Source organism: Stigmatopora nigra, chromosome 2, assembly GCF_051989575.1.
Source record: "Stigmatopora nigra isolate UIUO_SnigA chromosome 2, RoL_Snig_1.1, whole genome shotgun sequence".
Classification (NCBI taxonomy): Eukaryota; Metazoa; Chordata; class Actinopteri; order Syngnathiformes; family Syngnathidae; genus Stigmatopora; species Stigmatopora nigra.
The window spans coordinates 18867501-18894681 of NC_135509.1; the positions used below are offsets into that span (position 1 = coordinate 18867501).

Consider the following 27181-nt stretch of genomic DNA (forward strand, 5'->3'; position numbering starts at 1 on the left):
TTGGAACCAAATGGAACAAAGAAGACCGCAGCAAAGAATATCAGGCTGGAGTAGTATATCAAGAGCTACCACGATCGAGCTAAAATCATGCCAAAAAAAGACGAGAGTAAAAAAAAGGTCTCTAAACAAATGAAAAGTGGTCCGTATGAAAATTTATGGTAATATATAAAAAAATAGCAAAACAAAATGTATTCTTTTTTCATTGCAAACTTTTTCTTGTTGAATGATTTCTGACTTAAAAAAAATATTATTTTTTCAGTTTTGGCATGGTTGTATCCAAATACACAACACAGATAAATAATAAGCAACAGACCTTGGCTACAAATGTCCTATTTCTTGTGTCAAGTCATTGCTACTGAGTTAAGGAGAAAAATAACTTAACTATTGTTGTATGGTTCAAAATCTTTTCAGATGGATGTAAATTTTCCATTTCATTGTGAAAGCAAGGTCCCAAAATGTGGAGAATAAATTAAGTGTGTTAAAATCAAATTTGCCTGAAATTCAAAGTGGAATTTGTAGAGTCAGACCCTTCGTCAGCAGCTGGTGGCTTATTGTTTTCCAACCAAACTCAGCCTGAACTGGACAATGATGACACTAAGGTGCAAGACTTGATAGAAAATCCCCAGATTTGAACCCCATTGAAAACCAAGGGTTGGTTATTGTCAAGAATAAGACGAAAGTCACCAGATTGAACAGTATACATGACCTGATGGCAGGCCTCCATGCCACATTGCTGTGATGAAGTAAGTCATGCAAAAAGATACCCAACCAAATATGGAGCGTGTTCTTTGTAATCTTAGTGGCGGTGTGGTGCAAGCCAGCTGATAACACAACTTCATCAGATGAAGGGTTAGGGTTAGGAGATATGAAACAACTTTTTTTCCATTTCACCTTGTCCTTGGCCTCATCCTCCCCTACACCAGCCACATTTATGTCCTCCCTCACTACCTCCATGTATCTTCTCCTTGGTTGACTTCTGGCAATTCCACCCGCAACACCCTTCTACCGACATAGTCCTTATTTCTCCTCTTGACATGCCCAAACCGTCAAAGGGTACCCGGACGTTTCGTCGACGGACCCTTGGTCCAATCTGGCGATGAATTGTAGCCCAAACGTCCGTTCGACGAAACGTCTGTTCAACGAACCGTCCGTCGACCAAACGTCCGTTCGATGAAACGTCGATGGGACGAAGTGTCCGTCGACGAAACGTCCGGTCATGCATCATATTCTCAGGAGCTTTTCTCACTTCATCTATTGGTTTATCAAACACCAAAGGAAACAAAAAAGGGCTCAGAGCTGACCCATGGTTCTATCCAACCGCCGCTCCGAACTTTTCCGGCACTCCTACTATACCGTTCCATGCTGTAGTACAACATACATTTCCTGAACCACTCTCACAACTCTGCTAGACCTCATACAGTGGGAAATGATTGCGCTGTTACCGGTGTATTTGCCCCGTCTACAGGTGATGGACAAAAACATCCATGCCACCCATCAAAATATAATGAACTTTAAATACAAGATCATACTATTACAAGATTCAAATTGTAAAACAGCCATTTTGTTGCTTATTTTTCTTTAACGTGGACCGGAAATTGTTTGGCTGGCTTCACAAGCTTCAATTTTTATCAAAGACTGTGTGAGCACAAAACTGCTCCTCAGGTAATATAAGGAGATTGAAGTAATATTGCGAGTAATTTGAAATTTAAAATAACTTATAATTTCATTATCAGATTCCAATTGTCACATGATGGATTTGCCAGACTGTTCAATTAGTATTTTATTCATTCATTTATTTACCGTACCAAATATCCTAGAATGGGTTGTGGGGGTTGTCGGAGGCTATCACTTCTGACTTCGGGCGAAAGGCGGACTACACCCTAGACTGGTTGCCAGTCATAGGGCACACAGAGAGACAAATGACCATTTACACTTGTAATAACACCGCCACCATCTGGAGCCTGCGCATGCCTGTCCCGGACGGAGTCAAGTGAGTGAACCATCACACCATTTACACCTGTTACTTGAGTTTCACACCAATGCAACAAAGTTATAATGAACAAATGTTCTGATTTAATGAACCCTCAATCAAGGTGTTTCCTTTCTCAGAGTGCTCACCTTTGAACCCCCATCATTTACGCTGTCATCTGGCTGGAGGCTCCCAGGGTAGGGTCCCCAAACTGTCTCCGTATGGAGGTCTTGACGAGCGATGACCTTTCTGCTGTTACCTTCTTTACTGAATTCCAGCTCCTCTGTAATGAGATAAGAAGAACAGAATTAAATTTAGAACCACCTTTTCTCTAATCCCAAAAGTAAAATAGACTAGATGTTAAAAGTTAAGTCAAGTCAACTTTTAAGTATATTTATACTATATTTTATCATTATTTTCTCTTATTGCTGCAGTGGTTCTTCCGGCTGACTTTGGTGCAGGCAGTCTGTGCTCGATTCCCATTGAGTGGCGGTGTGATTGTGAGTGTGAGTGCTTTTCTGTTTCATCGTACCCTGCGATTGGCTGGCAATCAATCTAGTATGTCCCCCAACTGGTTCCTGAGATTGGCTTGGATAGGCTCCAGCACCCCCTGCGATCCTCGTCAGATGAAGTGGTATGGAATCCTTTATTGTTATGGCAAACTTAGGTTTTGATGGTAGAAAAAAATAGTTTATTTTCAAGGATTCATTTTTTAGTAAAATAAGGACCGTGAATGTGTGAACCGAAAGTTGCTAAAATACTGGTCACATTAAATCCACACAGACTTGAAAGCACAGGAAGAGAAACAAATACAGTATTGGACTTGAACTTGACCTGAACCCTTGCAAAAGAAACAGCCTATCGGCCTGTGGTTCATCAGCAGAGGGCGTGTGATATGAGCTGAGCAATTCCCGTTCTGTCTCAGTTCAGAAACTGCTTTTGGTGTATTTCCTCCGAGTGATAACTGTAAAAGGATGACAGTGTCAGCTGTGGTCAGAGGCTAGTGCATTCCAGACTGATAGTGGGCTGTGGGAGTGGCCTGTAGCTTCGAAAACTCCCGTCAAATCTGAGGATTTGAGAACAAGAGTGATCAACTCTGTTGACTTCTGCAAAGCCACAGACTAATTGCTCTTGATATCTACTGCTGAGCCCGAGGATGACTTCAGTCGAAGATTTCACTCTTTCATGTCATTCACCTCAGTTTAAAGAAAACCAAACCAAAATCACCCCCCTCTTATTAGTCATCTTTTTCATCGGTGGTTCAGGAGACTGTTTCGGGGGGTCGGTCTAAAGTGTTGGGAGTGATAAGAGTGTTTGTCTAACACTCTCCATGTCAAAACACTCATCTATCTTCTCTGTATCTATCCCCACCAGAGAACAACGGACAGACGCTGATAAAATGTCTTTCCCACAGTTGGTGGGGATGGGGGTTTGAGGTAGAGGTGTTGGTGTGTGTGTGGGGGTAGATAGATATATGAGAAGGTGCAGAAGCATAGTTTAAGAAGAAAACTTTTAGTTTCTTATTCTAATTATACAAAAATGGTATTGAAGTAGATTGTTGTATGAGGCAATATTAATTCCTCTTCAAATGGGATAAAATGTTAGCCTTTAAGGACAAATGTACAAGAATCATGACAATCAACTCCCTGAAAACTTGTTACGCTCTTCTTTTATGTTCCCCCACTTTTTGTTGTCGCCCTGCTGTACATGATAACAAGAAAGCTTTTTGCGTCGATCAGGGGTGGTCAAGTCCAGTCCCCGAGAGCCCCTCTACAGTCTGTTTTCCATATCTCCCTCCTCTACCACATTTGAATTAAATGATCAACTCATCAGCAAGCTGTCCAGAAGCTTCATACCGATCCTGATTATTTGATTCAGGTGTGTTGGTGGAGGGAGACGTGGAAAACAGACTGGATAGGGGCTCTTGAGGACCGGACTTGGCCAACCCTGGCCTAGATTTTGTTTTCAGTTAACATGGGATAAAAGATTTTGATGCGATTCTCTGTAAAACGAGCATAAAATACCCATCCGCCGAGACAAAGAATTATTTCCCTAAATGACTCCACTGTCAAGACAACCTGCTCGCTTGAGTTAAATTGAACTGAATACTTTGTCATGATACAAGTATAGTGACATTTAAAGCTTTCACCACATGGAGCAAAAATAACAACAACAAATAGACAAATAAATAATCAATAAATAAAAACAAATAAGTAGTCAAAGTGATATCAACAGTGTGTCAATCAGCACTATCTCGAATCCAATGCCTTTGCAGCCTTTTGTCCAATACTGTCATTATCTACAAGTTTGCGGTTCACGGCTTCAATACATTGCAGGATTTTTTTTTATTAAGTATCCAAATCAAAAATGTGAAGTTGCTGAAGGTGGCCATGTAAAATGCCATTATAACATAAATGAATCTAACATGCCTTACATAAGGAAAGAAGATGCAAATATTCGGAAAACAACAACTGTATTCATTTTAAACGACACCATTTAACATTTGTATATAATGCAGAGAATTCCAAAGTAATAGATAATATGTTGAATGTGCATTATGTCATCAACATGAACAGTAGATCCTAACCATTCATTCATTCATTTTCTATACCGCTTATCCTCACAATGGTCGCAGGTGGTGCTGGAACCTATCCCAACCAACTACGAGAACCAGGCTGGGGACACTATCAATTGATGGCCAGCTAATCAAAGGGCACATGGGGATGGACAACCAATTTAGAGTGTTCAACGAGTAAGTTCACATAAATTTTTAAGATGTGGACAAAAACTGGAGCACCTGTAGAAAACCTGCGCAAGCCCGGGCAGAACATGCAAGCTTCACGCAGGAAGGTCCGAACCTGGGTTTTAACCCGACATTTTGTAACTGGGAAGCCAACGCACTCACCACTTGGCCAATCATCACTACTGCCAATCAAAATTTCTCCTAGTGATAAACAGATATGATTTTTTTAGGACCGATACCGACTAGTAGTAGTTAAAGGAGGCCAATAACCAACATTTGGAGCCGACATTCATTTGCGGTAAAAGTATAAAAAATGGTGTAAAAATGTTTCAATTATGTAAGCCCTGAACATCTTAGAACTTTATTAAATCATGCAATATATATAGCGTGGCTGCATTTCAGCCAAAATAACACAATTTCCTGGAACTCGGCTGCCAGTTCCAAGTGTTTGGGCTTCTTGCGCTCGAAGACGGCTTTAATCCCCTTCTCTGATGGTACATTGAAACGTAAAGCAATGGAAAATTCCAAATGATGGAAACCAAGTAGGTTAATTAAAGCGACAAAATCAAATACAGCCTCTCTTTCAAAGAGGTATGTTTAACAAAAATGCTCTTTTCAGATGGTTTGAACACTAATGACTACCTCTTGCTAATCTCAACAGGTTTGCAGTGTTCAATATAAGGCCTTTAACAATCTTAATTCCTTTTAATTACCCCCCTTGCTCACCATAGACCTGAGTAATAACTTAACAGTCCTTATCAATTTGATTGCATGCTGCTACCCTCACTCCAGTGTATAATATTAACCATATAAACAGTACACACAATGTGTGCGTGCATCTCACACACAATTTTACTGTCATTACTTGATGACCCCCTCCCAAAAAAACACAAGCCAGCATGAGTTTGTTATCAATATAAACCAGATCTGCCCCGTATAAACCACACCAACACATAAACACATACAAATGCAATGTTTTTATTATGGATGCTTTAGCAGCCACTGAAGCACTCAGGTCTCTGTATGAAGGGCAAAACACAATAAAACAATCAGTCTGCTATTGATGAAATGAGTAATGCAATTGACCGTGATTTGGGGGGGACTGGGAGGTGCTCAAGTGCTCTCTTGCACTTGAGAGCCTGATACCAGAGCTGCCAACCTCCGTCGACCCCATTTCAAAAGTACCCTTAATCCATTTTCAGAGTTTTTTCGGAATGAATGCCATTCATGCAAAATCAATATAAAATGTAAAAAAAAATATATATAATGTAGGACAATTTCAATCAAACTGTTATTATCCATTTTTTTACATTACCGTATTTTCACGACTATAAGGCGCAGCGCATTATAAGGCGCACCCTCAATGAATGACATTTTTTCCATATATAAGGTGCACTGTATTATAAGGCGCACTGTCTATTTTGGAGAAAATTTAAGACTTTTAAGTGCGCCTTATGGTCGTGAAAATACGGTAATTGCTATTGACGCACTCACTACACAGTCACCTCTAGAGCCAGCCATTGTTGATGTTTTGGATTTTTTTGTATCAAATCTTGCAGTGGGGGAGGAGCTATATGATGGAAGATTTTGTGAACTAAGATGGCATCTGCATATTTAACAGTATTGTTTCAGTTCAGGCGTGTGTTTTTTTAATATCCGACAGGGGAGTTTTTTGTTTTTCTGTTTTTTTCCATATATAAGGCGCACTGGATTATAAGGCGCACTGGATTATAAGGCGCACTGGATTATAAGGCGCACTGTCTATTTTGGAGAAAATTTAAGACTTTTAAGTGCGCCTTATAGTCGTAAAAATACGGTAATTGAAATAGTGTTTTTTCCAACTATTAAAAAAGTACAGCATAATGAAAATAAGTTTATCTTAGTGTTTGGATCCTTCTACATGTGTTTTACAGTCAGTAATTCCACCATGTGTCACACTAAAGTCATGCATGTGGTGCAATGTGCAATTGTCAGTCCTTTTGGAGACGGCTTTAACATGGGACATTTTGTCAAATATCAACCAATAAACTTCTGCAAATGTCTGGGCTTCTTATTAGAAGTTTCATCCAAATTGCCATCTATTTTTCGCTTATCCTGAGCAGGCATATTGATTGGACTTACTGGTGCTGTGTACTCCTACTTTCCTTAAGAACAACCCCCCAGAAATACTAGGATTTGTTTCAAAATCATATCAAAAGCCTTTATTGTCATCATACACACAAACCTACTTCGCAGAAATTCACTTATCGCGGGTGGTCCCGGTCCCCATTAACCGCGATAACCGAGGGAACACTGTACTTCCCTTGTGACAAAAATTATAACAAAAATGTTAAAGCGATAGAGGCTACCTATGGAATCAATTCCGAATTGATTGCCATGCTGAAGTTGCACAAGACGAATCATTTGTCAGATCTGAGACCAGAAAGATTCACAATGCACTCCTATAACCGAATTCATCCGGTTTACAGTGCAGTTGAATCAAATGTGGAAGCTGTAGCGACGGTGTGAATTTCGAGGCATTTAAATTGGAAATTTGGTACATTTCCAAAATGGTTGCTTCAAAAATTATTTAAGTGACAATTTTCTGGGATTTCCAGACTTTAGGGAGGTTGTCAGAAGTCCCAGAGTTTGCGTTATTTGTCCGGGCTAAACTCCGGAAATTCCGGAGAAGTTGGCAGCTCTGTGATACCCATAGTGTGACAGAAATTTTGGAAGAGAGGAGATAAGTGGGACTAATCTCAACTGAAAAACACGGAAAAATAAGGCTTTAATAAGTAAAATTCATTTGGTCAGGCATGTGAAGCAACATCAGGTAATGTGAAGGACACAACTGGAAACAGAAACTTACTTAACCATACACCCAAACCATTTCCTATGAAAAGGTGGTAAATTTCACATCCAAAACTGTTTCTTTAAAAGCAAATTGGGAAAGACATTCTCGTTTACTTTATTTCAACAGACTGCCCATTTAAAAGGCAAACATTTCATTTTCAATCCACCCATGTCCAACGCCACATATTCCTGTCAGGGTCGCAAGGTGCTGAAATCTACCCCAGCTGACTTCAGACGAATGGCTGACGACACCCAGAACTGGTAGCCAATCAGTCGTAGAGCTCACAGACAGACAACCCTTTGCACTCAGAATTAAACCACCACTGAGTAGGAATGTACTCCAACCAGAAGTCAGGTAAGTGAACCACTGCACCACGGGTGGGCAAACTATTCCATAAAGGGTGGGTGCAGGTTTTCATTACATCCCATCAAGACACCTTTTCACCAATTCCGTGTCTTCCAAAAACAATCAATTAAATGAAGTCAAGTGATCTTTGTTTCCGCAAAAACCTCTTTCTTTAAACTATCTGTGCTGGATCAGTTGAAACAAAACCTGCACCCACAGCTGTCATTGAGGGGCGGCTTGTCCACAACTGGAAACAGAAACTAGTCTTTACCATACACTCAAACCATTTCCCCTTATGAGATGGTGAATGAACACATGGCATTTCACATCTTCAACTGTTTCTTTAAAAGCAAATAAGGAAAGGCGTTGTTCTGTTAGCTGTATTGTATTTTAACGGTATTTCATAAGGTCATTCATAGAATATTAGCGAGCCAGCTTTGACAGTCTTTTAAATGTGAAATGCAGATGAACAAAAATGCCTATTATGTATAATATATTCTACATATCCAGAAAAACACATCATTAATTTGGAGCTTAGTAAGTACCTAAATAACTATACGTAGTAAGTGTAAAGAAAAAACCCCAGGTGATGCTCCCGTTTATTGATTAAATAGGACTATTGCTGGTATCAAATGAGCAAATCACTGTTGCAGCATTGATTTTTTTTAACACAGTGCAACAGAAAATCATTATCAATGTGATTCTCTAACCCTCCATTAATGGTTTGGGGTTTGACCTATGTTAATTTTCCACAGTTGATACCTGAACCATCCCTCTGTCTATCTTACCTTTTCTTACATTTCTTATCCTATTAAACATTTTGAAAATAATACAGTGGCTTATTCCAGATTCAGAACATTTAAAATGTTACCCTTCAAATTTTGAATAAAATACATACAAAATACTAAAACATGCAGTTTCTGAGTAAATAAACGTGACCAAGTCTAAATAAAATTAAATAAGGTTGTTTTTTTTTTTAAACCAAATAAAATCCATGTCAGAAAGCCAACAAATGTAACTGAACTGCACCAATTCTGTCAAGAGGAGTGGTCAAAGATTAAACCAGAAGCTTTCCCGAAACTTGTTTTTTTTTGCCATTGAGCATGCATTATCTCTTAATGATGAGTATGTAGGAGAAAATCTGAAAAGAGATGACTTGGTTTGAAGGCCGAAATGTCGAATTATTTTACGACCCTAGGTATTATTGAGGCAATGTTTAAAAAGAATATTTGTTTTAAACATTACTAGGGTCAAGTTCTAACATTCTTCTTGAACCAGTCATTAGGTGACTAACAAAGAAGCGACTATGGCGGTCTTTTCCACTTTTAACACTTAACCATTGCTAAAAGTCTGTTTGGTATTGAATGATAAACTTGCTTATTTCTGTTTGGCCTTTTCAGCTTGTAAAAAAAAAAAGACGTAAAGACTAAATTTTCATATTAATTACAAGTCTTGCAGCAGTTTTGCTCAATAAAAGGACCAACAAGAGATATCTGATTGCTTTCCTATTCTCCGCCTTGTGATTCTCTCTCGCCGTGATCTTCCACGTCGCATCCTAGTCCAGCAGGATGAGCTCAGTGGCAGATATGTATTTCTGGGATAGGCATCTACTCAGGACCACGCAATCATTTCCATTTTACCCTCTGTTGCACAGTCAAGATAACACACCTGCGTCGCCTCGCTAATCAGATGAGCTTCAACCGAACTTTATCATTGACATTTACCACTGTTTACCCAACTAATTTCTCTTAACTGCACTGCTGAACTTTTATCTACAAAATACATACACTAACAGAAAAGAGCAAGAAGCAAACATGCAAATTCACAAATATGAAAAGAAAGATAAAAATGAAAGGAGAAAAAAACTACAAGGATTTTTATTCAGAAGGTGAACAAAGTGAAGACAGCGCAAGTTACCTTGCTGCTCTTGATGAGATGAGAACAGCTTCTCTCACATTCACTTTCTGCCAACTAATAAATGAAATGAATACTGACATTCAACAGGGGGTAAAAAACACATTTGTGTTCAAACCAACTATTTGCTGATAGAAAATACAAGAAAAAGTACACATGGACTCTGAGATCTGAGATAAAGGATTCAATCCAGTTAGTATTGCTGTTATAAATAATACAAAATTGGCAAAGCACAGAGACTATCTATGCTATACGTGTGTATGCAGTAGGTCCGTGGCATAGACTTACGCCATATACAAGTGTGGATGTAAACTATAAACCTTACAGAAACTAATTCATTCATTCATTCATTTTTACCACCTCTTATCCTTCACGGAGTGTTGGAGCCTAACCCATCTAACTTGGGGCGAATCCCATGCTTCCCGCCCCAAAGGCATACAGAAGAACCACTGCATTATTGGGTGGCTTAAACAAACTCAACTACCGTATTTTCTGGACTATAAGTCGCACCAGCCAAAAAATGAATAATTACGATGAAAAAAAAAAACATAAGTCGCACTGGAGTATAAGTCGCATTTTGGGGGGAAATTTATTTGATAAAATCCAACACCAAAAACAAATGTCATCTCAAAAGGCAATTTAAAATAAAAATAAAATAGATAACAACAGGCTGAATAAATGTACAGTATACTAATGTTACATTACTGACATGCCTGGTAATGTCAGTAACGACGTAACATATCAATATTTATTCAGATAACTCTAGCATAAAGAACATGCTAACAAGTTTACCAAACTATCAGTTTCGCTCCAAATTGCTAATTCCAATGAAACCTTCATCCTCAGTGTCACTTTTAAACAACTCCCCCTATTTGGGAGGTAGATAATTTCAAACAAGTCGCACCAGAGAATAAATCGCACCCCCGGCAAACTTTGAAAAAAAAACTGGATTAATAATCCGAAAAAATACGTAATAATAATTTGGAGATATTTGCATTTGATCCAAAGTGAATCTCATCAACATTTGTGTGGTACTGAAAACTTTGATTAATCCCTTAAAATATTTCATATTCTTGGCTACTAGAATAATGAAGCATTTCCAAAATAAGGGACAAAATAAAGTGAAAATATATGTAGATTTCCTCATCTTCAAATGCCCACAAGATAAAGCCAATAAATTGTGATTATCTTCTTGATACTGTCAGACCTGGGCTCAATAACATCTTAAACAAGGACTAGGAGTGTCTTAATCTAATGCAATTTGGATCCAGTCTTGTCACCACTGCGCACGTTGAGCAAAGTCCAAAACTGGCGGTTTTATATATATTAAAACAAACCTAACATTCATTTCCTAAGTCAAAATGAAGCCTCATAAGTCAAAATTAAGCCATCAAGGAGTTGACACAGAAAGTACCCCAAAATGTCCCAACACCAAGAGGAAATGACGCAAAATTGTTGAGACGTTAATGAGAAAATATACAAAAACTAGATCAACGACTTAAAGATGGAAACTTGGAACAGTAAAGAATCAGATTGAGTTGCAGAACATGTAATCATTCACACGTTTATATTCTTGCGGTATAACAATGATATGGATCACAATTGGCTCTACATTGATCAATTGTCATCATCATAGTTTACATTTTTGCGAAAAGAATTTACTTTTATTGTTAACATTAACGTTTGGGTTTGTGCTGGGGCCTCGGTTGGGGTTTGGGGGAGAACCGGCCCCGGCACGAACTTGGCCGGGAAAAGTGCTCTGTTGAGTGGGCATGGTGAGGAGGATTACCTGCCCTCATTAATGGTTAATACCCCAAAATCATAAGCAACGAATAAATAGGAGGCAGCCCTTATGACTTATGTGAATCAGCACCAACAAGACGGACCACGACCAAGATTACACTGATAGTATCTTTGCCCTGGACACTTGTAATCTATTTTATTTAATTTTAAATTGCCCTTCACAATGGCATGTATGTTTTCGGTGGTGGATTTCATTAAATAAATTTACCCCAAAATGTGACTAATACTTCAGTGCGACTTGTTTTTTTTCTTCTTAATTATGCATATTTTGGCTGGTGCGACCTATACTCCGAAAAATACGGTAGATCCAATTTTGATCCAGATCATTGTTATACCGCAATAATATAAACAAGTGAATGGTTACATGTTCTGCAACTCAATGGCGACAATGTGTACGTACCCAAATTCTCCACTGTTCCAAGTTTCTATTTTTAAGTCATCGATCTCGGTTTTGTACATTTTCTCTTGGAACAAATACTAAACTTAGGCATTGTTACAGGATCATATACTAATAGGATGTTTTAAGTGGCACAACTCTAGTACTTGTGTGAAAAGCAAATCAGCAGTGAAACTTTGAATCAGGGATCAAGACAATACGAGTTCATCCAAGAATGTGTTTTAGGAGCTCAGCCAGTCGTTAAATTAAAGCCTGGCCTCCATTTCCGCCAATCCTCCCTTTTTGTTCAGCTGTAGCCTGTCACAAATTGAAAGTGAAGACCTTCCAGAAACCATCCCTGATAATCACATAAATTAATTAGAAAATGTAACTTGACATCTGCTAAGCACAGACCGAATGGGGATGGAGGGTGCGTCTTAGATTGAGGCAAAGCCACAAAATTAATTGTATGGTATGTGATTCTGATAATTAATTCATGTCTGCTTTAACAACCCCTTCTGGCAATCAATGAAAACGGGACATTTCAATCAAACTAGTATCGGTAGTGGTCAGGAATGAAAACGTGCAAAAGTTAAAGTGTGGCAGACACACTCGACACGCTCAGGGTCATTTAGAGGTTCGCCAATTAAACACTAGCAACCAGAAAGTGAGCAGCGGACAGACAAAGCAAACATGAGAGCAGTCCTTAAAGACATTAAGTGTTCATATCTAGAAAGAGTGCACAGATTCTGTGGACAAAGGGCTCTTCGACTTCAATGGCAACTCAGAAGTCTTGATTTTGAAGTGGAGAAGATTTTTTGGGTTTGCATGATTATTGCAATTATTCTTTCAAGACACTTATTCTCCCCTCTAAAATCAGATTGACTCATACAAACAGCAGCAGGTCACAACATCTTGAATGCTCTACAATCCACTACATTAAAAAAAAAAAAAATGTCCAAAGCTTATACTCATCTCATTGTCTGAGCCACTTTATGCTCACAAAGGTTGCGGGGGGTGCTGGAGCCTATCCCAGCTGACTTTAGGCCAGAGGTGGGGTCACCGTGAATTGGTGGCCAGCCAATCGCAGGGCACAAGAAGACAAAGAACCATTCACGCTCAGCTGGGATAGCCTCCAGTACCCCTAGTAAGGATATAGCTGTTCAGAACATGAATGAATGAATATAAACAAGGAATCTTTGCTATTACAGGCTGAAGGTTACATGCTGAAGGCTGCCCTCTACTGCCTAACAGGTCACCTACAGAACTAAAAGGTAACTTACAGGCACCCTGAATCAGTTAAGACGGACAACTATTCACGCTCACACTCATGCTTAAGGGCAACATAGAGTTGTTCAACCAACCAACCCTCCATGTTTTGGGGATGTGGGAGGAAATCAGAGGGACCAGAGAATATCCACCCAAGCCATGGGAGAACATACAGGTTCCACATAGTGAGGACTGACCTGGGATAGAACCCTTCTCCCTAGAAATGTGAGGCGGATGCGCTAACCAATCGTCAGCCGTAATCTTCGATATGATATAGTATTATAAAAATATAGTATTAAAAGTATCAAACTATATGTAAGCACTCAGATTATTGGGTGGCAGGTCTGGTTGATTCAGATTCAATTCAAAAATAAAGTGAGGGTGAAAAGATGTCCTAAGTGCTGTGGTAAAATACATTAAAAAGTGAATAAAGATTTCCTAATTTTAGAAAAGAAGCTGCAATTGAAGCCACAAATCTGGCGGATAGGTAATAAACCTATCAATGTGCTGTCTGGCCGGCTATGCGACCCAATTGTGTGGATGCCAGACATAATGGAGAAATGTCCAAGAAGACGAGCGAATAGTGGGTGAGGAAGGGACCAAGTGAGTGACATCTCATAGACAGGTATCAGATGTGGGTGAGAGAGAGGCCCATCTTTGTCAGTGATTTCAGTAAAGCTAGTGTCAAGAGCTTCTTAGAGTGCACAATAAGGAAACCTCAATAGTAGAAATAACTCAAAATTAATTTTGACCAGAAATAGAATTGGGTTTTTATTACATTTATTTTAGTGTAAAATGCCAAACAGACTAAAGAGCTTGTAGCAATAATTGTGATTGTGCGAAACTAAAATTAAGCAGGAATTAAATATTAGTGTGTCTGGTGGTGTAAAGCAGAGAGTGGAACACTCAAACAAGAAACTCAACAATAATTGTGATTAAACCATACAGCCCTCTCAGCACAATCTCATAAGGCAGTTACACTTACCTTCGTAAAATTACATTGGTATCATTCAGATGTTCAGAACACAGGTAGAAAAATTTGGCCTAAAGTCAGTAATCATTCATTCATTTGTTTTCTACTTAATCTCACACTATATTGGCCCAAATATAAGACGACACCCTCTTTTTTCAGGGTCAAGTTTGATAAAAGACCTTTTGAACACCAAACTCAATTCAATGACTTCTGGTTTTTCAAATGTAAATGAACTAATCTGTTGTGGTGAACCAAAAAATTAAAATAACGTAATATAGACTAATTTCTTATCTTGTACTTGCACTAAAGATCCATAGGCTCCTAACCACTTTCCTCACTTTTTGTACCTGACTACAGACACTCACTCCCCTATTTACGAACATTCGAGTTATGAACAACGGTACATACAGAGCATTGCGCTTATGTGGAAAAATGTTCGTATGTTAGATTTTGTATTGCGCGCCTTTTTCCGAGTAGTGCTTCTTTCCACCACTAACCGACGCCTGGCGCTGTGAGAGCTCAGCTCACCCAGCATCCACCTTCCTCTGCCCAACAATGAAACTCAGTGCTAGGGATTTTAACGTTGAAGTCATGAAATGGGATTTATTTTGGGGTGTGATTTTGTGCTTTTTTTTAGGTGATACCTAAGCCTTTGACTAATAAAAAATAACTTTTATTAAATTTTAAATGTAGTTCTTTTTCACTTGTGTTGTTTTCCATTCACTCCATGAGTAAACATTTTGGGATTACTTTTAAGGGTAACCATACTAAGGCAGTCCTTCAAAATCTCCTTCAAGTTTGACCCACACTGACAAGACAGGCCCTCTGGTCTTGTGACAGCCAATAAGCAATTCATGCCATTTTGACTGACACCTCAAATTGACAGCTAGCTTAGGGCAGCACCCTTCTCCTGAGATGCAAGGGAGTCTGCTGGTTGGAGATATGGAACAAGGAGACAGAGGTGGAGCATAATAAGCTCCACGTTTGTAAGAGATGGATGGATGTGGGTCAGCTAAATTCTCATGTAGCTCACGATTTTTTTCACTGGTAGTTGTGTTTTTGTCCACCTCCCAGGTTCGGCTATATCTGAATTGCAGGGTAAAATTATTGGAAATAAAGTCTTAGTATTAAGAATATATTTAAAAGATTTGTATCTTTACTGATGAATAAAATTTAAAATCAAATACAAATTACAGTACATTTGTAGATTTTACATAACGCAAACATACCTAATGCACCAAATTTAAAAGGGAAAAAAATCCATTTTATATACTGTATTTTCTCACATATATGCCGCATTTGTTGCAAAAAAAATGATAACTGAATCAAGGGTACGGTTTATAGGCGCACACATTACACTTGACATACACAAAATCGCAAGGTGACAGATGAAACGCCATAACGCAAGACAATGCGGCCGGGTGTCCCCCTTCTCTGAAATGATGGCCAGCAAATCCCAGGGCACAAGGAGACAAACAACCATTCACGCTCACAATCACACCTAGGGGCAATTTAGAGTGTCCAATCAGCCTACCATGCAAGTCTTTGAGAAAGGTATTCAAAACAGTGTAAAAGTCTCTGCGCAAGCTATGAAAGCTTTAAAAAGCTGACAAAGTGGCCATTGTTTTGTATACAAAAATGCAACAATTTTATGATAGCAAAATCAAATAAGTATTTCAAAATGATACTCAAAGTCAACATTAATAATTTTAGTACTTAAATTCAACAGCAACAAGACAAATTATATTTTGCTCCGCCTACTAACTCTTAACCCGACCCAATTCACATCTTTCAACTCTAATTTCACTATCTGACTTGGCCCTCTTAAATTTCTCACCCCTCATCTGTGCTTCTCATTGATCCTTAATCCCTCGCCCATTTCCACCCCTCATTATCTGGGTGCACTAGACTCAATATTCTTTATTGCTGGATGTTTCTATAAAGGACATGCATGTTCCCCTCCATTTCACTGGAAGAACAATGAAAACTGTACTTTGTCTGCTTGTACAGCACTGTATCCAAATAAATGACTAACCAGAGGGACATTGTGCCCAAAATTCTAAAAAAAATAAATCTTTCTTGAGCACCCAATAGCCTAATATGTACCGCATTTTCTCGCATATAAGCCCTATTTAAAGTAAAATAAGTAAAAAAAGAATTAGACGTGACATGCACAAAATTGCCAGGTGACAAAGACGAAACGACATCAGACAATGTGGCTGATACGGTCATTAATTCCAAATAAAGAAAAGATACACAGATAAAACGCTAAACTAAATTTATTTTGACGTCTCTGATTGAAATTCAAGAAATACCACGTATCTTACATAAAACGTGGAAAAAACACAGTTGTGCCTGCCACTGCTCGCTGAGGGCATCGCCATCTTACTGCAGTAAACCGTGCTCTGAGTAGTAGATGCGAGCAGCCTTAAAAGATGTGTTCGTAGTGTTTACCATGTCAGCACATCCCAATAGTTGTTCAGGTTGATCGAAAGTCTTGCGGTCGATCGTTAAAATATCAGCCTTTATACCTGCATAATGTGTATCTCATTATTGATCCCACAGACTTTTTTGAAAAGTAGAATGCTACGGACACACTTCCTGGATGTACTGCTCCTGTGAATTATTTTTTAAATTTATCAAGGTGCATTTCCCCTCTGTTTCGAAAGGGTGTTGCCCTTTCGAAACACAGAAAGGAAATGATTGTACATTTGTGATTATGAAACAAAAATAAATTCTGCTTTTATTTTTGTACTTTTTTACTTGTTCGAGAGTGAAGACTATTGGAGTACTATGAACCATTGAAAAATCGAGATGCAGTCAAATCTCATTACCATTCCACCCAAAAGTGTTATAGTGGCGAGGGTTTATAAAAACAGTTTTATTGTAAAAACAAAAAAAATGGCTTTATTTTCTCATGTTATCCATGAGCTCAGTCCAAAGCTCTCAAAAATCTTCTTTTGGCGGATCTTGAACATCTCATTGTCTAACTGAAGTACGGGATGTGCATCAGCTCGGCCAGTTTCATCACCTTCACCTTGATGAGATCGCCACTGACAGGGAGACTCTGTCCTCTGGCTTACTTCACCCCTCGTCAAGCTTTGGGTCTTGGAACCTGCATCAGCTTCATGCACTTTGATGGAATTCCAGCTTTGATTGATTTGATTAGTTCTCTTAACTTCGACGCCCCATTTTTTGCTTATCTCCCAGGCTATCTTGGACTGTTTCGACTCCTTCGAAGCATCTCCATCTTCTCCTGAATTGTAAAGTCGGTTTCTGAGCTGACATTGTGGGCTGAATTTGAAAAATAAATGAATTAGAAACTACAACACACACAAAATAGTGATGTAGTAGCGATATTTGGGGGTGGCTTAGTAAATATATTTTGTATTGAATTTTGTCGGGACCGACAAATCCGCCCAATTTTAATATACTATTAAACACATTTATTACTATTAAACCACTAGTTGTGTTACTTGGTTAATAGATGGCGAATTAGAAGAAATAAAACATTTTTTACCAATCCAATATCTTTTTTTTGGTGTTTTTTCAGAGGGTTGGAACAAATTAATTAGTTTTTAGTTCATTTCATTGGGAAACGTTCGCTCGAGTTACAAGAAGCTCGACATACAAGCTCAGTCCCGGAACAGATTAAAATCGTATGTCAAGGTACCACTGTAACATGTACTCCATATTAAAATAATGAATATGGAGGTGAAAATTGTGAATTCGGGGGCGAGGAATTGTAAAATTCAATGATTTTAAGGCAATTTAAGTGTGCGGCTTATACGCGGTGGTGGCTTATATGCAAGAAAATACGGTATTTGTGGTATCTGCAATCTTAAGATTACACGATGACTTGGGATAATAATACAAATGGATTGTATATTTGCCACTTTTCAGGAGACTCAGACACTTGAAATGTCAATATTTTTTGACGAATTTGCATGCCTGACCACAACCAAATCTTAATTTTCACACTACTTTCACACAGGCAAGTAGGGTGAAAAATCTTACCCAAGGATACAATCAAGCGGACAAGTGAGAGATACATTCGAAAGACCCTGATCCATCAATTAATGGATTAAGTCCTAAATCAACTTTTCTACCAGCGTCCCTATGATCAATATAGCTACACAAACAATTGTAGGGCTAGCAAACAATAGAACACATTAAAAATTGAAACTCAATATCTTAAAAACACTACCATTTCCATTGTTGGGAATGAGCAGTCACGTTTGGCCCTTATTCACATTACATTTGGAGTAACATGGGTTTACAAACCCATCTGATGAACTGAATAAATGTTTCACACAACCAAGTTTCTAATGACCAATGAAGATACAAGTTTAACATCATAGGATCTATACTAAAGTCATCACAGTTATCTTTATTTTTTTAAGCGCTTGTGGTTTGGAAAATGTATCAAAATCTATTTATGCTGTGCTGTCCATTAGTTTGCAGTTCTATATGAAAAAAAAAACACTGTGTATGGACATAAAACACTGATAATTTAAATGGGCATTCTCTTTCGCTATTAACTAAGGCGAGAATGTGGAGAGATGGCCAGGCAGCCTGCTAGCAAACGACAAGGGATTACTGTGACACCATTTGCATATCAAGAAGTTAAAGCTGTGAGGAAGAAAATATCGAACCTTCAAGCCTGCAAGGTCATTCAAAAGATAGGGATTTTTTCTTCACTTCATAATTTATTTTGCATATCATGCAATATGGACAAACTGTAGATTAAAAATGGCAGCTTTAGCAAATCACACGATCCCTGATAGGAAGAAGCTCCCACCTAGACCTTTCTAAAAGGCACCTTACTGCCATTGCTCGGTCAAAATGACATGAGAACACACACACAACACTCACACAGCTGCTCCAGGCAGATGTCATCTTGATTGTTTCAAAACAGACTACACATCCGACAATTGAAATTTGCTGGACTCACTAATCCATTTTAAATTATCACTACTTTAATTTATGTCGTTTTTTTTTTTTTTTTTTTAATCAGCATGGGTCGGGAGTCATCGTCTTTTTCTCCACTCTAATGCTCTTATAGAAAGTTAATATTTGCAATTCAAATGACCTAGTCATATTTTAATGAAATGATAGGAAGACAAAAAAACATTTTACACTTTCTGTTTTCAGAAAGTGAATTGATACATCTTAGGAGTTGGAACAAACAAAGCTGCAGTTGCAAGAAAAAGGATTGGGACCCTGTGATATAATACCAAAAAGAAAGGCCATGCCTCGTGGTTTAGAGGTTCACCCGGCTGACTTCAGTGCGGGAAGGCACGGGCTTGATTCCCTGCTGGTAGTGGTATGATTGTGAGTGGGGATAGTTTGTCTCTCTGTGTGCCCTACGACTGACTGGTGACTAGTTTAGAGTGTAGTGTGCCTTTTGCCCACAGTCAGCTGACTTGAGCTCCAGAAATTCCCACAACACGTTCGAGGATGCGCGGTATGGAAGATAAAACAAAGGCCATTGAAAGAGATGAAAACAGGCGTTTAAATTCCTCCACGTGAGGCAATGACACACCACTGAGCTGAAGAGGATAAGACATTCTGATCAAGAAACATGGCCTTGCATTTGGAGGTGGCGATTTTCATCGAAGTCGCTTCACACGCAGCTGCAAAACGTTCTAGTGAACACTGAAAGAACCAGATTAATGGAGCCAAGGGAGCAACACCATATGCAAACAGCATAGATGCGATCCAATGGCAACCTTGGCTGAGATGAACAGGACCGACTTTATGCCAACAATGCGAACCAAGCTCACGCTCCAGTCATTTGGGATTGGACAGCTGGCATAATTGGGCATTTCTTCTCCCTCAGCTAGTGTTCTAGTCTACTCACCGACATTACCATACGTTACAGGTTTTCGAGTCGTGTAACTACACGACCTGTAATTGATTTAATTGGATAGACAATAATTATAAAGAGAAGATAAAACGTTGACATTTTTTTTCAGAAGTTCACATTTTTGCACTCACCCTTACCTTGCAAAAAATGAAAATCTGGTCCATAAGTCCAGTAAGTCAGCAATTCTAGCCATTATAGCCATGTTGAATGGAATGGTTTTATTGTCATTATTCAGGTTTAACGAGATTCAAAGCTTTCACCACATAGTGCACAAATAATAACAACAAACAGACAAATAAACGATCAGTAAATAAGAAATTAAGAAATATGTAGTCTATGTGACATCAGCAGAGCAGAGCAATCTTGTTCAGTCTGAAGTCCAGTGATTGATAGAATATGTTTTTGTGAAACATTTTGTTTTCTTTTAGGTTCTCTTATATAAAAGCCAATGGAATAGAATTTACAGAGACACTGCTTACTGGAATATCATAGTAACAACACCTATGGGTTAAGGCATGTCATCTACTTCTATGGTGGGGTCGTGTTTAGATACCTGTGAGCTACTGCCTTAAAAAAAGCATACTTTTTGCCGATGCGAAATTCCCTTGCAACAAAGTAGTACAGTAGTCCCTCGATTATTGCGGTTCATGTAGACCAGACATGGCCGAGATAAACGAAAAACTGCCTACCCCTATTTAAAATAATATATATATTTTTTACTTCAGTGCTGAGTCCTAGTAGCAAGCGGCAGACAGGGGAGTGGCTTCCCTTGCGAGTTTCAGCGTAGATTTTCACATTTCGATGAACTTACAAAAAAAAATTAGCAAAAACATTTCCCCCCCAAAAAAATGCAATGTAGTGAAGCCACGATAATCGAGAGATTACTGTAGTAGAAGTATCATTCATGAGTTAACACATTCTAACAACGTTAAAGGAGTTAAAGGTTAAAATGTGCTGAAGGTTGACACTACTCAGCAAACTAGCCCAAAATAAACGGCAAACCTCCAAGAATTAAAAACTAAGAACTTCTCATCCAAAAGCCCCTGTCTACAATCAACAACCGTGAGAAACGAGTGGAATTCCAACACTCCCAGAAGAGATAAAATTCTGTTTACTTCCACTCTAGCCAACACACGTCCTCTCTCTCATGCATTTATGGGAAGTATCTGACACATGGTGAGCATTTTCTATGGACGCACATTGGCAGGTGGCACTTTTTTTGCAATCGTTGGCTACATGAAAGAGAAAGAGAAGAACAAGAAATAGACAATGATAGAGGAGTAGCTAGTAGGCGGTTTGCGGAGTTGTTAGCAAGCTTGTGATGGAGAGACTAGAGGAGGAGAAGGTGGGTGAATGGAGGAAGGGAGCGATGGAGGAAGGGGAGGCTTGACGATAAGAGAAAAATTCAGACTGGTCAAAGTTTCCTTTTTGCCAATCGTGCTTCTGATAAAGACAGCGCCTGCTCCGGAGCTGATAGAGGGGCTATCTCTCTCCCTTTCTCTCCCCCACTCCACCACCTCCCTCAGCCGCCAGTTAGTTTGTGCGGAGGAATGGGGGGGCCAAGAAGGACCATATCAGTCCAGCATCATGGTGCTACCATCAACCAGCCACCACGCAGCAATTAATATCGCTCCAATTACTGTTAAAGGGACAAGGCTGGCACAGGACGATAATGAACACATCCTCTCCTCCCCAGTGGAGGAATTAAAATGTGCACACATACGCATACACACAAACATGCTTTGTGTGTTCACTTGCTACATACTAAAATGACCACATCTTGAAAGGGGAACAGTGAGAGATGGTGTGCTAATCTTTGTGCGTTGTTTAACTCATTGAACACAAAAGAAAGCACAAAATAAACAAACCTCGATAAGAAAGGTATTTTTCTGGTTATCTCCTTGGAGCTGTGTGTGTCTGTTTTCTGTTCTTGTTTTTGCATTGAATACATTTGCATCCCTGTCATAGTCACATCTCCAGACAGGAAAACATAGGACGACACAAAGGACGTTGTAAGATAGACCAGAGGAACCCTTCAGATGTACTACTGTAAAGCTGATCTTGGAGAATTATGGTTTGGGCGTCTAGGCTAGGACGAAAGTCCGACTTGATTGTTTACATCTGTTAATGAGCACACATAGGAGGACGGAAATTGAGTCTAGTGCAATTTTCTATAAAAAGCAACTCAGGTAGCTGCTCCTAATGGTTGTTTGTGTAAGAGAAGAGCAACAGGTAAAGGGTTATGGGTAGTGAATTTGCATGATATGTGATCGAATTGGATTTTAAATTGCCATATGAAATAGCACAAAAAGGATGTTTATGGTTTAGCTAGCTATTCCATAACGAAATGACCAGTTTCATAGTTTCTAATAAAAGAAGCCTAATGTAATAACAGTCAAGACACCAGGAAGGACAGCGGCACCACCATGGGATAGCACCGCAAATTTACACCATCTTTAATTAATTTTTTGCAACTGTGCAATCTCAAATCCACTCACCTGGACCGCTCCACTGTAAAATGCAATCCTTTTCCTCGCCCTCATCTTTTTCTTTACGACAACTGTGAGCAAAACCTTGTTCTTTCCCATCGCCTTTGCACTCCTCAGGTTCTTCATAGATGTCCTGCCTCCTAGGTTCTAGATACAACACAAAAAGAGAGGGGATTCCTGTGAATATCGAACATCAAAATCAGAACAAATCTTCTGTGTATCAGAGACCTATGTACAAAAATCCTTCGAATATTATGGACAAGACATGTCCGCGATAATAAAAAAAAAAAACAGAGTAGGATCACCCTTATTATTAGTACCATACTACATGTTTCCGTGCCGATACAAAAAATACAAGTACAGTGTTCCCTCGCTACTTTGCGGTTCAGCCACTGCGGACTCAGAGCTACGCGGATTTTTTTTGGAAAAAAATACAAATATTACATTGAGACAACATATTTTACAGTTGTTTTTTTGTTATAACATGAATTTCACTCTCTCTACCCATATTCTATATGGTGTACTGTATACAGGGGCGGGGGGTAAAGAAATATTTTAAAAAATTAAAAAAAAAATTAATTGAATTCAAACTCAAGCATTTTTGAAGGGGCATTCCTACTTCGCGGAAATTCACTTATCGCGGGAGGTTCCGGTCCCCATTAACCGCGATGACCGAGGGAACACTACACAATTCGCACTGAATAAGAAGCAGGGCCTTGAACGTTGCCATTTTTTATCCCCAGTCTTCCACTTGCAAGTTCCAGCGTGAATTTTGACACTTTTGTATACTTAATAGAAAAAAACACAATGTACTGAAGCATCGAATGTTGAAGCCTCAAAGTGGTAAAGGATGACAGTACTCTATAGTGGCCCGAATGATGTGTGTGAATGTGTCTGGGCAGATTATGTTCATGTCTGCTGATCAAAGGTTCCTGTGAAATGACAACCTGAGCTGTGTAACACAACACCTCGCCACACAGAGATGGGCCCTTTCATTACATCTACAGAGACAGAGTATCACAACTAAAGCTTTCACTCTCTTTGCTTTCACTTCCCTCATTTTGGAGCTGTAGTATTTCCGTTTGTCCTATGCCAATATGTGTTTTTCTTTTTCTTTCCATTTGTCCTGCATGCTTTTCTCTCGTTCTCACCAGGATTGTTTCATTAGTTTGTTTAGGGTTTTTAATTAGTGTAGTTTTATTCAGGTTCTTTTATTCATTTGTTTTCTGAACCGCTTATCCTCACTAGGGTCGTGGATGGTGCCAGAGCCAATCCCAGCCAACTAAAGGCACCAGGCGGGGGACCACCCGGAATCGGTGGCCAGCCAATCACAGGGCAAACCCTCGAAAGTGAAGATTTAGCTTCTCCAATATTTATGTTGTTCAGTTAGTTATCCATTTTAATTAGTTGTATTTTAGTTGATCAAAATGTGTTTCAATTTTAGTTTTTTGTCATAAGGCTGATTGGTTAGAGCAGGGGTCGGGGACGAAGAGAGCCACCAACAATTCATATTTTCCAATGTTATTTCTTGTGAGCCATACTACAAATTTAAAAGTAAAAATACATACATGTAAATGAGTGCCTTATCAATTGTTTTTTTGTAATTTCACCACTTTTAAAGTGGAAATTAATATTTTTTTAAAAGATTCTGTTGCGAATCAATGAGAGGATGCGTTCCAGAAGAGTCATATGCAAAACAAAAAAAAAGATCAAAGCAGTTCTAGATGTAATATCTCAGTTCTGTCACCAGTGATTTCCATATTTTAGCTCACAGGTTAGCAAAGAGCCAAATGCACCCATCAAAAAGGCCACAAGTGGCTCCCGAGCCATAGGTTCCCTACCCCTGGGTTAGAGCGCCAGCATCACAGTGGGGGACCTAGGTTCAAATCCAGGTTGGTCCACCGGAGTGGAATTTATATGTTCTCCCCTGGCCTAGGTTTTCTCCGGGTACTCAGTTTTCCTCCCACATGCATGGTAGGCTGATTGTACACTATAAATTGCCCCTAGATATGAGTGTGAGCATGAATGGTTCTTTGTCTACTTGTGCCCTGCGATTGGCTAGCCACCAATTCAGGGTGTCCCCTGCCTCTGGCCTGAAGTCAACTGGGATAAGCTCCAGCACCCCCGCAACCCCAGTTAGGAGAAAGCAGATCAGAAAATGAGATGAAAGATGGGATGAGTTTTTGTCCTTTTTTTCACCATGTTATCTCTATCTTCTACCTTGCTCTGTCACATTTAGCAAGGACTGAGGCTGCCAGTGTTCGTGTAATCAACACTGATATACCTGCCATTGATCAAGATGATTACAGAGCCCCAGTTTAGTGATCAAAGAGATCCTTGTGTCGTTCTGCATGCGATCTGACCTCTGAGAGTGCGTGTCCTTCTTGTGAGTTAATATTATGTGTTGATCCATCCATGTGTATATTTGAACTTTGACCATACAGCCACTATCGGTCTGTTTATCAAACAGAAATGTCCTTCCCTATTAGCACAACTTGTGATTAGTCAAGATTAGATCAATAGTTACGCCACAGCACCTCAGAATATCAGAATAAAGATAACAGTTTTTTTTTTTACTTTTTGAAAGTCTTACATCATAACCAGTTCAAGTGTTGTGGAAAATTAAGACATCTCAACAAAGTTGTCAATTTTGGTAATAAAAAAAAATGCATCTCTTCTACTACCATCTCCAGGGCTGATTACTTCTTCATGCTCATAAAGAGAACAAAAACCTGGACCACTTGTTATCTTATTTTGAAAGGAAAAAGTGTTGTCAAACATGTGATACTATTGACTGATAAAAAAAAATTCTTGCTGTCTTAATACTGAACTTAATACTAAATAATAATACTAAACTTAATACTAAACTTAATACTTAATACTGTCATTTGATTTACTTATTATAACAGCTAACTCCCTTTTTTCATTTCCCACAGTTTAGCTAATACTGCTCAAAGGCCATGTTTACCCTTATGTTCACAATTTGATAAAGAACGATAGTGTCCAATCAATACCCACCATAAAAGGCCTTTTGACCATGAGACACACCTTTCAACGTCAACATTAATAATGTAAAAGCTGAATTATCTGCATTGTTAAATACACCAACACTCTCTCACTCACACATCAAATCGCCCAATGTCTACTTTTCAAAATGTTCTCGTACATGCAACAACTTTATGCCAAAACATTGTACAAACAACAAAGGACAAGCAATACACATACAAAAACACACGCATACATGAAAGCGCACACACATGCGCATACAAAAATCCACACATACACACTTGTACACATACACACACAAATACCTCACCCCACACCACAGCCACCTAAATGGGGCCATTATTTTCAGCTATAAATCACATTGAATGGCACATTGATTTTATCCTGCAGGGGATGGAACATGGGCGGGGAGCTGGAGACACGGTTATTGCGTTTAATATTATCAATATTATCTTCCATATCATCTCAGACAGGGAGGCAGGTATCAGGAGAAGTCGACAGACACTTCTCTGCCAAAATCCCCCCCTCCCCCCAAATAGCAAGACAGTCTCCATCAATCTGATAAGATGAACTTCCCCTGTCAAACTGGCAGGGCAAAGTCATCCAACAATCTCACCTCCTAACTCATTTCTATATTTCTTTTGTGTGTGTGTGCATGTGTGTGTAAGGGGGGTGCTTTAATTCTGCCCTTTCATGTATTTATTCCCTTTGAATTTACGGGAGTGGCTCTTCTGAGGTCGGGAGAAGGGAGATGTGACCTTGCATAGCTGCGTAGTGAATTTCTCGAAGCAGCTGAATGTCTACAGTTGTACTACTCAATCACAAATTCAAAATCCAACACGGTATCAATGTTGTGAAAAGAAGGAATAAGAACGGAAAATATCCATAAGTTCTCACACAACATTTTACTGTAAAGTCAGTATCAGTTCCTATGCTGTTCAAATGTATTTTGTTAGATGTTCAACTCAGTCAAAATAATTGAGTGGTTATCTTTTCAATTATAATCTTTCTCTTATTCACTGTTATTGACATAGTTTCATGTCCAATCCATTTAAACTTAGAGTGAATCAACATATTTCAGTGAGCCAATGCCAGCATTTTCCAGTTGAAATGGACTGGATGCACATCATTATCAATGACAGCCAAAGCGTCAAGTTAGAGCTGGGCGATATGACATAAATACATTATTTTCCTCCTTATTCAACTATGAAAGCATCGAGGAAGACCACCACAGATTAAAATGGTAACCATTAATATTTTATTATTTTTAACTTCGTTGTACTTGTGTTTGAGAAATTATGTTCTTTCTGTTTTATCAGTGAGGTCATAGTAGTAAGAGTTTTATTTCTAATTTTGCTTGTGAGTTTCAGTTTAAATTTTGACATTTTCATGGACTTTATTTTTTATACTTAGATTAAAAATATGCAATGTACTGAAGCCGTAAGGTGGTGATATCTAGCGCATGCACGCAGTTCTAAACAAAAGAGAACCGTATATTTGATCTGTTTAGGCAAAGATAAAGAATAAGAGAACGTCCAAGCATTGTTCTTTAGAGTTGAGCCAATTAAAATATCTTGCAATTCCGTCTCATC

General features: G+C 38.9%; 1 protein-coding gene across 3 annotated transcripts in view; it reads right to left on the reverse strand.

The window, feature by feature from the left end:
- Window positions 1–27181, reverse strand: part of zfpm1 (zinc finger protein, FOG family member 1) — a 93153-nt gene that overhangs the window by 18844 nt on the left and 47128 nt on the right. For all 3 annotated transcript variants that reach the window (XM_077711783.1, XM_077711778.1, XM_077711772.1), the window contains 2 exons: window positions 22593–22730; window positions 2119–2252 (listed from right to left, as the gene is read on the reverse strand). In XM_077711783.1, the coding sequence (XP_077567909.1) occupies window positions 2119–2252; window positions 22593–22730 (272 nt within the window). The remainder of the gene's footprint in view (window positions 1–2118; window positions 2253–22592; window positions 22731–27181) is intronic.